Source organism: Motacilla alba, chromosome 14, assembly GCF_015832195.1.
Source record: "Motacilla alba alba isolate MOTALB_02 chromosome 14, Motacilla_alba_V1.0_pri, whole genome shotgun sequence".
NCBI lineage: Eukaryota > Metazoa > Chordata > Aves > Passeriformes > Motacillidae > Motacilla > Motacilla alba.
This window is the reverse complement of record NC_052029.1, coordinates 14335840-14350043: the sequence shown is the minus strand read 5'-3', so window position 1 is coordinate 14350043 and position 14204 is coordinate 14335840. Positions and strand designations below refer to the sequence as shown.

At 53.2% G+C, this 14204-nt stretch overlaps 2 protein-coding genes across 3 annotated transcripts; one reads left to right on the top strand and one right to left on the bottom strand.

The window, feature by feature from the left end:
* Positions 1 to 2366, bottom strand: SMCR8 (SMCR8-C9orf72 complex subunit; the record flags this gene model as incomplete). The annotated part of the gene is made up of 1 exon (XM_038151644.1): positions 1 to 2366. A coding segment is annotated over exon 1 (1971 nt), but the record flags the coding sequence as incomplete, so codon positions are not given.
* Positions 2367 to 2402: 36 nt separating this feature from the next.
* On the top strand, positions 2403 to 13969 carry TOP3A (DNA topoisomerase III alpha). Of its 2 annotated transcripts, XM_038151180.1 has the most exons (20): positions 2403 to 2447; positions 3302 to 3452; positions 4803 to 4862; positions 5406 to 5479; positions 6083 to 6158; positions 6685 to 6793; positions 7068 to 7211; positions 7711 to 7881; positions 8096 to 8196; positions 8330 to 8404; positions 8519 to 8601; positions 8721 to 8928; positions 9084 to 9269; positions 9439 to 9568; positions 9906 to 10019; positions 10099 to 10264; positions 10680 to 10823; positions 11102 to 11224; positions 11468 to 12168; positions 13086 to 13969. In XM_038151180.1, exons 2-20 carry the CDS (start codon positions 3309 to 3311, stop codon positions 13262 to 13264), a joined length of 2988 nt encoding a protein of 995 aa, XP_038007108.1. In that variant the 5' UTR covers positions 2403 to 2447; positions 3302 to 3308; the 3' UTR covers positions 13265 to 13969. The 2 variants fall into 2 exon arrangements, with proteins under 2 accessions (XP_038007108.1, XP_038007107.1); XM_038151179.1 differs by lacking the exon at positions 2403 to 2447 and having other exon boundaries at positions 2979 to 3452.
* The last annotated feature ends 235 nt before the right edge of the window (positions 13970 to 14204 follow it).

Sequence of the window (14204 nt, the reverse complement as noted above, 5' to 3'; positions counted from 1 at the left end):
GCTCTTACTCACCTCCCTGCTGCCCGTCGGGCAGCGCGAGTCGAGCTCGTAGGGCGGGAGCCCCCCCGAGAGGCCCTCGTGGCAGGGGAAGCCCCCGCGCAGCCCCTGCTCGGCCGGCCGGTACGGCTGCGGGGGGATCCGCACCACCCCGTCCTCCTCGCGCGGCTTCTGCCCCGGCTCGGGCAGGGGCTCCAGGAAACTGGGACTCTCCTTGCCGATACAACAGGCGGCATCCACCTGCACCAAGCTTTCCTGCTTCGAGACGTCGTCCCGCCCGTCGTGGACGCCCGGGCCGGCTCTGGGCGCGAAGCGAAGGCCTCCCTCGGCGTCATCCACGTAGGGCTCCTCGTTAATGGCACTTGGGTAGCTCGCTTTGAAGTCCTCTGGGATGAGGGACTCGGAGGGACACGTGCTGAGCACCTCGATGCTGTCCTCGCTGACCGTGCGCCGGCTGCCCACCTTGCTGCGGCCCGCCTGGGGGCTGGCCATGACGGGCAGGCTGGCCTGGCTCTCCGACTTGGTCAGCCCCGATCCCGACTTCTCCGTCCCCAGCACCTCGATGCTCTCCCCGCTGCTGATGCTGCCTTTGATATCTGCATCCAGATAGTCCAGGGTCTCCTGGTGCTCTGATGTCACAGACTCAGACATTTTGGGTTCTTCAGAGTCCTCCATTTCCTGCTCCATCTTGATGGGCACACATTCCACACTGGACTTGTAGGAGCCCAGGCTGATGACCACTTTAGGAGCAAGGGACTCTTCCGAACACTTTTCATCCATGGCATCTTGGCCAAGCCCCTGGCAGCCTCTGTACTGCTTTTCAGGAGGTTTTTCATCTAGGAAAGACACATCCTCAAAGAGGAAGTTGGTGACACTCTGTTGCTTTAGGAGAGCCCGGCTGATCTGCTCTGTCAGGAGGTAACAAACATCCCCTCGAAAAGTCCTCTCGATATGGTGCAACTGGTCAAGGGTCTGGGTGAAAAAATAAACATCACAGAGTTCCTCCAGTGTCTTCAGCTTCTTGTCAAAGCACTTGGCAGACTTGGCTTTGATGAGTTTGGGGGTGTAGGATGGCACGTGGGTGTAAAGGTGAGTTTCACCAGGCTCAGAGGCAGTCGGGTCCTGATCGCTGCCCGCGTCAGCCCGGTCCAGGGCACATTCTGGCTCGTAGGGGTGGAATTCAGAGTCCTTCAGCTTCCTGTAGGGATACGACCGGATTTGCCTCAGTAGGTCTTGGTGCTCGATGATTGACTTTTCCACGCTGGCCAGCTCGTTGGCCTTCTCAATGGCCTGCGTTGTGTAATATCCCTTGTCGTTGGCTTTCTTCTGCTGCTCGGTCTCGTTGTGCAGGACGGTCCTGGTGTAGTCAAGATCTTTCAGTTTCTTTTCCAGTTCGTTGGCAAAAGCTTTCCGGTTCCCCGTCTTCAGGCATTCGGAGGCTTTGGAGAACTCGGTGGAAAGTTCCTGAAACTGCTGCATGATTTTGTGCTCGTCAGCAGAAATATAGGCCAAGCAGAAGGGCCTCACAAAGCCCCTGGCTTCCAGGTCATACAGGGTCAAGTGGTGCACGTAGGCAAAGGCCCCTTCCTTGGAATCCCCCAGCACCACCTTGGAATCCTCCACGAAGTTCAGCTTCGGGTAGGCAGAGCCGGGAGGGTGCCCCACGAAGGATGCCTGGTAATCCACAGACATGATCCGCAGGGAAAAATAGTTGAGATCGAAGGTGCCCGACACCTTGGCGTCATCGGGGATGGTCAGGAGGGGCTGCGGCCCCACTTGCTCCGAGAACTCGGAGATGAGGATGAAGTCCCGGGTGAACTTGGAGCCGGCGACCTTGGCCCAGGGGTTGGCGCCCTGGCCGGCGAAGGGGAACAGCGGCACCGAGTACTCCTCGGGCAGGGGCGGCTCGCGGTACAGATCATCCTCCAGCTCCTCCTCCCTGGTGAAGGCCACCACGTCAGGGGCGCTGATCATATTTCCCGCAGGACGGGACCGACATGGAGCAGAGACGCGCCCCCGGTCCCCCCGCCACCGCCGGGCCCCGCGGGAGGCCCCGGCGCAGCCCCGGCCCCGGCCCCGCCGCTGCCGCAGCCCCGCGTCCCCCTCACGCCGCCGCCATGGCCGGAGCCGCCGCCTCCTCACGGCCCCGCAGCCATCTTGGAGTCACATGACGCGCGGCCTCTGACCCCGCCGGCAGGAAGCGACACCCCCGCCTCCTCCTCCTCCTCTTCCTCAGCTGGAGTTGTTTATATTTACCGTCGCCGCCCTTTGTCGTTACCGACCCTGGGACTGGCCCAGCGGCGGCGGGAAAAGGGGAAAATCGAGGCGGAGCGGCGGCGGGAGGGGCGCCGCGGAGCATCTCGGGAGTTGTAGTTCCGTGCCGCGGCTGCGCTTTACGGCAGGACGTGACGGTGAGGGGGAGCGACGGCGGAGCGCGGGAGATCCGGGAGGTGAGGGGGGAACGGGGGGAGAAAAGGGCGAAAGGAAAGGGAAAGGCCTGCCCCGGGTAAGGGAGACTCCGAGGGGGAACCGGGGGTGACGAGGGGGCTGCGCTGCCCCACGGTAAGGGACAGCCCCAGGGGGTCAGGGTGACGAAGGGACTGCGCTGCCCCCGGTAAGGGACAGCCCCAGGGGGGATCAGGGTGATGAGGGGGCTGCTCTGCCCTGGGTACGGGACAGCCCCAGGGGGTGAGGGTGATGAGGGGGCTGCTCTGCCCTGGGTAAGGGACAGCCCCAGGGGGTGATGGAGATGAGGGAACTGCGCTGTCTTGGGTAAGGGACAGCCCAAGGGGGATAAGGGGTGATGAGGGGGCTGCTCTGCCGTGGGTACGGGACAGCTCGAGGGGGATCAGGGTGGCGAGGGGGCTGTGCTTCTCCAGGTAAGGGACAGCCCCAGGGGGCTGAGGGTGATGAGGGGGCTGCTCTGCCCCGGTAAGGGACAGCCCCAGGGGGTCAGGGTGGCGAGGGGGCTGCTCTGCCGTGGGTACGGGACAGCCCGAGGGGGGTCAGGGTGGCGAGGGGGCTGCTCTGCCCCGGCTGTGGGTGAGAGGGCAGCCCCAGCCCCAGCAGGGCAGGACGGGGCCGAGGGACAGGCTGCGGGACCCCCCTACAGCTGTGCCCGGAGCGCGGTGACGCCTTCTCCATCCCCGAGGAGCTGCCCTGAGCCTCCCGGGGTGGCCGAGCGGTGACACCGGCCATGTCTCCATCCCCGCAGCCCCCGGCCCCGGGGCACGGAGCAGCAGCAGCAGCAGCATGCCCTGGCCTCAGCTCCTGTGATGAACCTGTACGTGCGGCTGCTCCCCAGGGCCAGGATGCTGCCCCAGCCCTGGCGCTGCTTCTCGCGGGCCGCGGAGGACCTGGCGCTGCAGAGGATCCGCAAGGTGCTGTGCGTGGCCGAGAAGAACGATGCTGCCCGAGGCATCGCCGAGCTGCTCTCCAACAGGAGGATGCGGCGGGTAGGAACGGCCCGCCCCCATCGTGCCGCTCCCTGGCGCTCGGAGACAGGGGTGGGGCGGGTCTGTGTGGTGTGTGGCAGCGCCAGCCCTCCCAGCAGAGCTTGGCACGGACACTTCACATCAGCACATGGCACACTCGGCACTGGTTTTGTCCCTGAACACGCGAGGGTACAAGAATGTTCTGAAGACGAACATCACTTGCCCAAATGTATTTGGGAGTCTCAGGTCCTTGTGGGTTAAGTCGAGTGGGAACTCAGCTCCCTCTGCCTTTGCCTGGCGAGGGCTCCCTGGGTCCTTCCTGGGTTAGCAGTGTATGACAAGGGCTTCAGGAACTGACACCATCCGTTGGCACGCATTTCCCTGTCTGAAAGCAGCACTCCTGCAGCATCAGCAAGTGTCAGGGGTTTAGTGGAGGTCACCAAATAAAGCAAAAACAAGCTGTGGTTTGGGGAAGAAAAATTCAAAGATTTCTACTCTCTGCTGCTGTGGTAACAGTTTGCACAATCGCTTGCTATTTCCAAACTAAGGAATTTCCAAACTAAGGTGCTACTAGACCAGAATCAGAGAGTCACTGAGGTTGAAAAGACCTCTGGGATCACCAAATCCAACCCACGATCCCCACCTTGGCACCCAGACCAGAGCACTGAGTGCCACATCCAGGTGTTCCTTGCACACCTCCAGGGTTGGTGACTCTACTGCTTCCCTGGGCACTTGCAATGCTTGATAACGCTTTCCATGAATAAAGTATTCCTGATGTCCAGCCTAAACCTTCCCTGGGACAGCCTGGGGCTGTTCCCTCTGCTCTTGTCACCTGGAAAAAGAGGCTGACCCCCACATGGCTCCAACCCCCTTTATTGGATTAAAAGGTGTTATTGAGAACCTGGATGCTGACAGTCCCAATCAAGACATCATCCTGCTTCTGTAAAAAAAGCACTAAGTACACAATCTAGAAACTTCCATGAGTCCCAGTTAGGTGGGAGGTAGCCCTGGGGACACTGCTTGTCACTTGGAACAAGATGGGAGTGGCCAGCCCCATTAAATAAATCAGCTCCTCGTTATTCATGGGGAGATAACCCTGGAACCACCTTCAGGAATGGTTTAGAATCCTCTTACCTTGGAAATCACCATTTCAGTGTCTCCATAAATGAGACAGGAGATTTCCCTCCCATTGCTGCAATTCCCATTAGCTCCAGGCTGGTTTTCCTTTGCCATGTGCCTCTTGTGCTCCATCCCAGTGTGGACAAAGCAGGGCAGGATGGATTTGTTTCCTGTTAAAAAATTTAATTAAAAAAAAAAATTAAGAATTTGTGTGAAAAGCCAGAAACTCAGGAATTCTCCTTTTCCTTCCAGCGAGAAGGGTTTTCCAAGTTCAACAAAATCTATGAATATGACTACCAGATGTTTGGCCAGGTAAGAGTTCTCTCTCCGTCTGCTGCTGGATTAATGAAGTACAAATACTAATTAATAAAACCCATTTGTCAGTTACAAAACACAGCTCCAGCCACGGGGATGTTCTGCCCAAAAATGAGAAAAAGTCAGGTGTTGTTTTCTTTGCTCCACCACCTGTGTTGTTGCTCCAAATCTTTTAACTTCCTGGTTTTATGTCCGTCACAAATACATTGCTGTTTAGAATTGGGAGCTTCCTACAAAAATTAAGGCTAAGGCCATGGCTGGAGCTTGTTGTGATGCATTAGCTTTGGTTGCTCCATCCCTGGCAGCGTCCCAGGCCAGGCTGGACAGGGCTTGGAGCAGCCTGGGACAGTGGAAGGTGTCCCTGCCATGGCAGGGGTGGCACTGGGTGGGTTTTGAGGTCCCTCCCAACCCAACCCATTCTGGGCTTTACAGGAGAAAGGTGTCACTAACCATTTCAATTGAGAACTAAAGGGAGATTTTGGGGCTGTGGGTAGTTTTTGTGAGTGATGGGCACTAATTTATTTGCTGTGTCTCTTGCAGAACGTTACCATGGTGATGACATCCGTGTCAGGACATTTACTGGCTCATGATTTTATCATGCCATTTCGAAAATGGTTGGTACCTCGTGGCCCTGGCAGGAAGGGGAAGGCCTTGTCACCTCCTGGCCCTCACAGGAGGGACCTGTCACCTCTTGTTCTCATCCTTGATGCTTCAAGCTCAAAGACAAAGGGGCAGGGAGGGGCTCTGACTCAGAGCAGGGTGATGTGTTCCAGATTTTATAGAAATACCACAAATATTGCTTCAAATTCCTGTCTTCAGAGTGCTAAAACCCCCTGGAGACATAATACTGGTTAAAATACATCAAGGCAGACACAGGGAATTCAACTGACTCCAAAATGGGGTGGTTTTGTGTTCTTTGTTCAGCGAGGAGCTGTTCTGGGAAGCAAGGTGCTTTCTCTGCCTTATCTCCTTTTGTGCTCCGGGCTTCAGATAGGAGAAGCTGCTTGTTGCCTTCCAGATTTGCTGTTTTCTCTGGCTGGTTTTCATTCTGTTGCTTCTGAATGTTACTCAGCATTTCATGTGAACTCTCTGTTGTCTTGAAACAAGGCCTGTAATAAAAGACATTAATTCCAGTACTTAGAGAGCGCCAGGTAGTGTCTCACAAATGGTGTTTTAGTTTATGTGATGCACACACACATTTCTCTTCTGTTTTCCAGGCATAGCTGCAACCCTTTAGCTCTTTTTGATGCTGAAATTGAGAAGTATTGCCCTGAAAATTACCTGGATATCAAGGTACATAATGGTTAAGACTTAAACTGAGCTCTGGGGTTGGTTCAACAAATCTTGTCCCAGACAGGAGGATGATCTTACCTTTCTCCTTAACATCCAAAATTCTCCAGTTTAGCAGATTCCTCCTGCATTTCCTAGGACTGTATATGCTGTTCATTTGTGGCACTGAAACTCTTGTTCATGTACAAGTAGTGCGGTGAAGGAACAGCTAAAAATAGAAATGTTTTTTTTTTCCAGCAAGGTGGAATTGATGATTGTGTCTCAGTTCTGCAGAAAAAGACATTTTTAGAAAACAGATTGTGGTACAACCTGCTCCGAGCCAAACTTTTTAACAGAATTAGATGTAAATAAATGACTCAATTCTTTCAAAAGCTGCCCGATCTCTCGAGACACACAATTACAAAATGTTATTGCAACAGCCCATCTCCATGGATACGCATTGCATTTCGTGTTCAGTGAGTCATTCTGAAATGAAATGACAGAGCAAGGGGCCTGGAATGTTCTCCCTGTGTTGTCTCTCTCCTCTCAGAGAACCCTTGAACGAGAAATCCAGCAGTGCCAAGCCCTGGTGATCTGGACTGACTGCGATCGAGAAGGAGAGAACATTGGCTTCGAGATCATCCACGTGTGCAAAGCTGGTGTGTAGAGCATCTCCATCACTCTGAGTTCCATGGTTTAACAACTCCTTTAGCCGAGGCAAACTCTCAATTTTAGTGTGTCCACGTTAAATGCTGGCTAATTCTGATAAACATGTGGCTGTGATGGGCCAGAAATGCATCCATGCAGCTGTTGGGCTGCTGTACAATCAGTTGATTGTACAGCAACTCAACGCTCTCTCAATAGCTGTTTATCAGTTGCTCCTTTCTGCTGGTGTTTGAGTCCCTGTGATTTCTCTTGTGTGTGTGTCTGCAGTAAAGCCAAACCTGCAGGTTTTCCGAGCGCGGTTCTCCGAGATCACCCCCCACGCAGTCAGAGCAGCCTGTGAGAACCTCACCCAGCCCGACCAAAGAACCAGCGACGCCGTCGACGTCAGGCAGGAGCTGGACCTCAGGATAGGCACGTAAACATCTCTTACTGGAACCTCATCACAAGGCAGAAATGCCTTCTGGAGTCTCATAAACCTGATTTTTAGATCAGATATGAGTAAAAGACATCTTGCGTTTTACTGGAAGTGTGCTCTTTGAGTAAGAGAATCACCAACTCCCAAGATCAAATCCAACCTGTGACTGATCCCCTCCTTGTAAACCAGACCAGAGGACTGGATACCACATCCAGTTGTTTCTTGAACATCTCCAGGGATGGTGACTCCACCACCTCCCTGGGCAGTCCATTCCAATGTTTAAAAGCCTCTTCTGTGAAGAAATTCCTCCTGGAAAGAGGAAATTTCTCCTTGAAGCAAATATTAAATTTATACCTCCTACAGCACTGACAAGCTTCTTCAACTGAGTATTAAACAGAGTAAAATTAATGCTCAGAATATTAAAAAGATCTGAAGTACTGGGATTATCACTCAGCATTGTTGTATTCAGTTGTGGTGCCCATTTTGTTCCCTCAGGTGCTGCCTTCACCAGATTCCAGACTCTGAGGCTGCGGAAGATCTTCCCTGATGTTTTAGCAGATCAGCTGATCAGCTATGGCAGCTGCCAGTTCCCAACACTGGGATTTGTAGTTGAACGCTTTAAAGCCATCCAGGCTTTTGTTCCTGAAGCCTTCTACAAAATTAAAGGTATGTTTGGGGAAACACACTCCTGGGCTCCATCTTCAAGGGTTTGATGTGGATAGAAAGGAAAAACCTTGGAGCAACTGCCACAAAAACGCTCCAGAGATAATCTCCTCTTCCTCTGCCATGAACACTGAGCAGAGCTGGAAGGTTTCCAGGCTCCTTTGTGGTATTTCCATTTTGTGGCTCCTCCATCAGCCAGCTCTGTTGTCCATCACAGTGACCCACGACCATGAGGACGGCAGCGTGGTCTTCAACTGGAAGAGGAACCGGCTCTTCAATCACACCGCGTGCCTGGTCCTTTACCAGATGTGTATGGAGGTGGGAAAGCTTGTAAATAGTTGCATAATCCAGATTCAGCCAAACATTCCCTGTATCTGTCTTGCTCAAGACTTCTAAAGAACAGTTTGTGTAAACTCCTGAAGGCTGTGTGGGTTTTGCTTACTCTGTTTAGGATCCAGTAGCGACTGTTGTTGATGTTGCGAGCAAGCCAAAGAGCAAATGGAGGCCCCTGCCCCTGGACACTGTGGTATGTTTGAACTCTGGGAAGGGTTTCTCTGAAAAGAGCTTTGAACAGATGTTTTACTCACTGCTTTGAATTATCCACTAATGCTTTTGGGTTTTCTGGCTCTTCCCACTGCAGGAACTGGAAAAATTGGCTTCCCGCAAACTGAAAATAAATGCAAAGGAAACAATGACAATAGCAGAAAAACTCTATACGAAAGGGTAAGAAAGCAAGACTTGGCTTGGTAAACTTAATTCTTCTAAAACTAAATGGCCTTTTGTTTGAAATGGGAAGCATCTTGGAGCAACTCCCAAAGTGCTCTCCTGTCTTTCTTCCTAAGGTTCATTAGTTACCCTCGAACCGAGACCAACATTTTCCCCAAGGAGCTGAACCTCTCTGCCTTGGTGGAACAGCAAACACAGGACCCAAACTGGGGAGGGTTTGCACAGAGGATTTTGGATGAGGGTGGGCCAACCCCTCGGAGTGGAAACAAATCTGATCAGGCTCACCCTCCCATTCACCCCACAAAATATGCCAGCAACTTGCAGGTGGGTGTAACCAGAGGCTGGGTTGCGTTGCTTGATAAATAAAGATAAAATCTTAACGTGATCATTAGCACAAAACCCTCACCTGAGATCCCACTGATTTGGTGATGTCTTGTTAGCCCAGGAGGACACTCACCCTTCTCACTGTTTGATCTCAGGGCAACGAGCAGAGACTCTACGAGTTCATCGTGCGCCACTTCTTGGCTTGCTGCTCTCAAGATGCCAAAGGACAGGAAACAACTGTGGAGATTGACATTGCCAACGAGCAATTCATTGCTCAAGGACTCATGATCCTGGCCAGAAATTACCTGGAAGTGTATCCTTATGACAAGTGGAGTGATAAGGTAATCCCCTTGAGTAACAGAAGTGGGGGAGGCTAAAGCAGCACTTCACTGCCAACTTCAGACCTCTCTGCACAACATTTTTTGACCATTTCTGGCTGTTTGACTCAGAGCCTTTGTCCTGAGTGAATGGAGCAGGAAGCAGTTTCAAAGAGACTCTCCTTCCCTTCAGGTGATCCCGCTGTATCAGAAAGGGTCTCGCTTTCAGCCCACCACGGTGGAGATGGTGGATGGGGAAACCAGTCCTCCCCTGCTCCTCACAGAAGCAGATCTCATTGCTCTCATGGAAAAGCACGGCATTGGTCAGTATTGGGCAGCGTGGCCTCTTGCTCTTGGCACGGGGAATTCTCCCCAGGGAATTCTCCAAATGTTGCTGCAGATAAGAAATGACTTAAATGTGCAGAAAAAAGGGATATAAAGGGCAAAGTGCAAACATCCTCAGGAGCCTGCAGAGTGCCTCCAGTATCCTGGGAGGCGGGAAATTTTGGGTTCGGGGTGTGCCACCAACACCTTGCTGGCCTCAGTGCCAGCAGGGCACGAGGGCAGTGCTGCTCTTCACCATAAGTCGTGTCCTTGTCCCTGGGCATAGGGGAAATCACTTCTTGGCTCCTGATTTGACTGACATCTCTCTGCTCCCAGGGACTGATGCCACCCACGCCGAGCACATCGAGACGATCAAGACGCGGATGTACGTGGGGCTTACGGCGGATCAGCGCTTCCTGCCCGGCCAGCTGGGCATGGGGCTGGTGGAAGGTGAGGAGAGAGCCCTCCCAAAGGTGGCAGAGTCCTTACTGGCTCCTTCCTTTCACTTACCATTCCACATATTCCTCAGGCTATGATTCCATGGGCTACGAGATGTCCAAGCCTGACCTTCGAGCTGAGCTGGAGGCTGATCTAAAACTGATCTGTGAGGGGAAGAAAGACAAATCTGTGGTGTTGCAGCAGCAGGTCCAGAAGTACAAGCAGGTCTTCATCGAAGCTGTGGCCAGAGCCAACAAGTGAGTACTGTCTTTGCCCTCTTCTTTTGCTTTGTTTTGCTGGGAGGTGCTGGCTGCTCTTCTGGGGCTCAGTCTGGAGTGGGGGATCCTGTCACACTGTTTCCCTGGAGCTCTGCCCCCTGTGTTGTGATATTTGTGTGGGAAAGGATGACTCAAAGCCTGGCATGCTGTCAGGAGTTCCTCCCAGCTAAGGCTTTTTAAGGATGAGCAGTTAAGATTAAATTTGGGGATGGCAACATGCACTGACCTCTGATGTTGTACCCACACCTTTCCTGTTCCAGAAATGTGGTGCTGAGTCAATGTGCTCGGGGAGGAGCTCAGAGGGGCTGTGTGGGGGGCAGCAGGCTCTGAGTCACTGCAGCACCTGACTGCTCTTTGCAGAGACACGCAGGATGCTCTGCTCCTTTCCTTACAGGTTGGACCAGGCCCTGGCTCAGTATTTGGGAGAAGCTGCAGAAGTTCCAGAGCAGGATGAGGTGTACCCAGCAACGCCCCTTTCTGTTCGGAAATGTCCCCAGTGCAACAGTGACATGGTCCTGAAGACCAGGAAGAATGGCGGGTTGGTGACCTTCCCTCCTGTAGCCTCCTGTGTTGGTTTGTGTTTCTCCAGGCTTTCATTTACCTCCTTTGGTAAAAGCTTGGAAACCTTGGGCTGCAGCTTGCTGACTCCACCAGCTACATGAGCTGTGTGGACTCAGCTGAATCTCTTCTCCAGTAGGTATTTCCCCTGAAAATTTGCAGTTTTGACAATTTCTGATGGCTGAGAAAACACGAGAATGGATCCCCAACTGTCCTGAGTTTGCCTCTTCCTCATCCAGCGCCTTTGTCCCTCGGCAGGTTCTACCTCAGCTGCATGGGCTATCCAGCCTGTAAAACTGCAGTCTGGTTCCCTGATTTCGTGGTGGATGTGACCAGGGACGAGAGCATCTGTGACGTGTGTGAACCCCATCCAGTTCACAGGTAGGTCGTGCCAGTTATCCCTTGTTGGACACTGGGGCAGAGACTTCCATGGGCTAGGCTGGGCACTGTTTTCCATTCCAGTCTTGGAAAGCTGGAGTAGCACTTGGCCTGGGGATGGAAAGAAGAGGGGCTGGGGAAACTGGCCTCCATACAGCAGAATCAAAACAATAAATAAAAGTCCAAGTGTAAATTGAGGTCTGTTGATGAGAAACTGGCAGGCTTTGACTCTTCCTTTCCTTGCAGACTGAAGTTTAAATTCAAGAAGGGCAGCGTTCCCCCCGTGATGCCCCTGGAGTTCGTTGGCTGCATTGGAGGCTGTGATGAGATGCTGAAAGAGCTTTTGGACCTCAAGTACTCGCACAGATCATCCCAACCCGCATCATCCACCACCCAACCAGGGCACCACCTGCAGGCCAACCACTCCCTGAACAGATCCGGCAGCGAGCCCAGGCAAGCCAGGGGGACCTCAAACCCGCCACGGGGACACCTGCTCTCCGTCAACTCCTCCAGGACCCCCAGGGCTGCTCCTCCAGACGACGGCAACGCTGTGGTGTGCAACTGTGGGAGCGAGGCGCTGCTGCTGACCGTGCGCAAGGACGGCCCCAACAAGGGCCGCCAGTTCTACAAGTGCGGCTCCAGCACCTGCAACTTCTTCCTCTGGGCTGACGAGCAGCCACAGGACAGAGGCAGCTCCACGCTGCCCCAGCCCGCTGCTGGAAGAACCCCGGCGGGATTCCAGCGCCCAGGAGGAGGGAGGGAGCCCTTGGGAAGCAGCAGCTCGGATGCTGGAGGAGGCGGCGCGGTGTGCAGGTGCGAGCAGCCCGCGGTGACGCGCACCGTGCAGAAGGACGGGCCCAACAAGGGCAGGCAGTTCCACACCTGCCCCAAGCCCCGCGAGCAGCAGTGTGGCTTCTTCCAGTGGGCAGATGAGAACGTGGCACCAGGTACGGCCGGGCTGGGGGCACGCTGCAGGCTGTTCTGCAGCCGAGCAAAGCAAGGAGCTGCTGGAGAGGGTCCAGCGGAGGTCACAGAGATGGTGGGGGGTCTGAAGCATCTTTCTGAGGGAGCTGGGCCTGTTTAGTCTAGAGAAGAGAAGACTGAGAGGGGATGTCATTAATGCATGTCAATATCTCAGGGAAGGTTGGTGCCAGGCTTGTTTTGGTGCTGCCCAGTGACAGGACGAGGAGCAATGGCCAGAAACTCAAACACAAGAAGTTTGACCTCAACATGAGGAAGAACTTCTTAACATTAAAGATGGCAGAGCTCTGGAACAGCTATCCAGGGAGGTGATAGAGTCTCCCTCTCTGGAGACATTCAAACCCAGCTGGCATGCCAGGGAAACTGTGCTGCTCCCTGTGCCCTAGTTTGGGGGTACAGGGAAAGGGCAAATCATTCTGGAGCTTTGATCAGAGATGAAACTGTGGAAAGATGCTGAAAAGAAAAATAATGACAAAACAAGGGTGCAAAAGAGAGAGCACTGACAAAATGGGACATAACCAGGTACAGAGGGGGAGATGTGGCCTGTGGGAGATCCTCCTCCTCCTCCTCAGGCATTTGAACCTGAAGGGGTAAAATTGAGTTTTCAAAACGACTTAAACCCCAAGTTCTTCTCTGCCATGTTTTGTTTCTGCTTCAGCTGCAGACCAGAGCATGCAAGCAGGCAGTTCAGCTTCCCCTGTGCTGTTCCCACCTGTCTCTAATGCTGCAGGACAAATGGGTGACATTTCACTGCTCAGACAAGTCTGAAGCTAGTGCAGGTTCAGGAATAACCTAGAATCTTTGCTCTATTTTGAACTTACCTTGTGTTTCTCACCTATTTATTGTTTTCAAAGATCCTTACATTCAAGTTGTTTATCTCTAGGCCCTTCTGGAGATGACTCCTTGAACCACTTTGGCAGCAATGGATACTCCAGAGGGTTGGGAAGCAAGGCCAAGAGACCAGGCAATCTCTCCTCAACATCTGCTGCCAAGAAGCCACGGACCTGCAGCATTTGCCACCAGCCCGGGCACACGAGGAAAACCTGTCCTCAGAACCACTGAGCTGGGCTGAGAGCCTGCAAGGACCAGAGCTGTGAACTCTGCTGGAGCCACAAGGAACTGGACTTTGGGAACAAGGCCCTCGAGTGTTTTTTGGAGGGGCTGGTTACAGGCTGCTCCTGCCAAGGGATGCCATTTGTTTCAGCAAGGGTTCAACCAGCCTGGAAAAGTGGTTCCACCACCAGGTTTTGTTCCCAGCTGCTCTTCTGCTGAGCAGATCGGGAAAGTCTGAACATTTCAAGGAAGCACTTGGAAGCTGAGTCTGGGGAGAAAACTGCACTGCATCGTCCCCCTGCACCATCCTGGCGTTGTCCCTGGCCTCTCCATGCAGGGAGCAGCTGGATCAGGGCCACCAGGACACACACCAGGGCTGCCAAGCTCTGCTCAGTCCCTGGCTTTCCACAGTGTGGAATTCAAGTTCCCTTCTCAGCTGATGTTACCTGAGCAACATTCCCTGGTTTTGTCACCCTTACCTGGGTTGTCCCTGCCAGTGAAGGAGGGTTGGGTGCAAAGGAGCTGGATCTGGTGCTTGCCTTGGAGGAGCTCAGCTGCAGTGCTCAGGAAAAGCCCTCATTTTAGATGGTTCCTGAATTGGAAGGCAAGTTCCTCCTCAAACTTGGAGACCCGCTTTTGTGATGCTGCTAGCTGATGAAAGTTATTTTTGTCAAACTAATGAGTTTCTTATTAAAATATTATTTAAATTTTAAATTCGATGCAGTGACACCTTAGCTTTCCCTAATTATTTCTTCCTACATAAAATAGTGAAGCTTTTACTGTAAAAGCATCCAGCCAAATCGTGCTCTTTCCAATCACTGGAACAATAGAGGAGCTTTCTTGGCAGAAACTCCCCACAGCAATTTACAAGTGAGCTACAAAGAGATGGGAGAAGTTTTTATCTCACCAGCTGCATCTGCTGACCTGGGACAGACAGACAGAGCTGGCT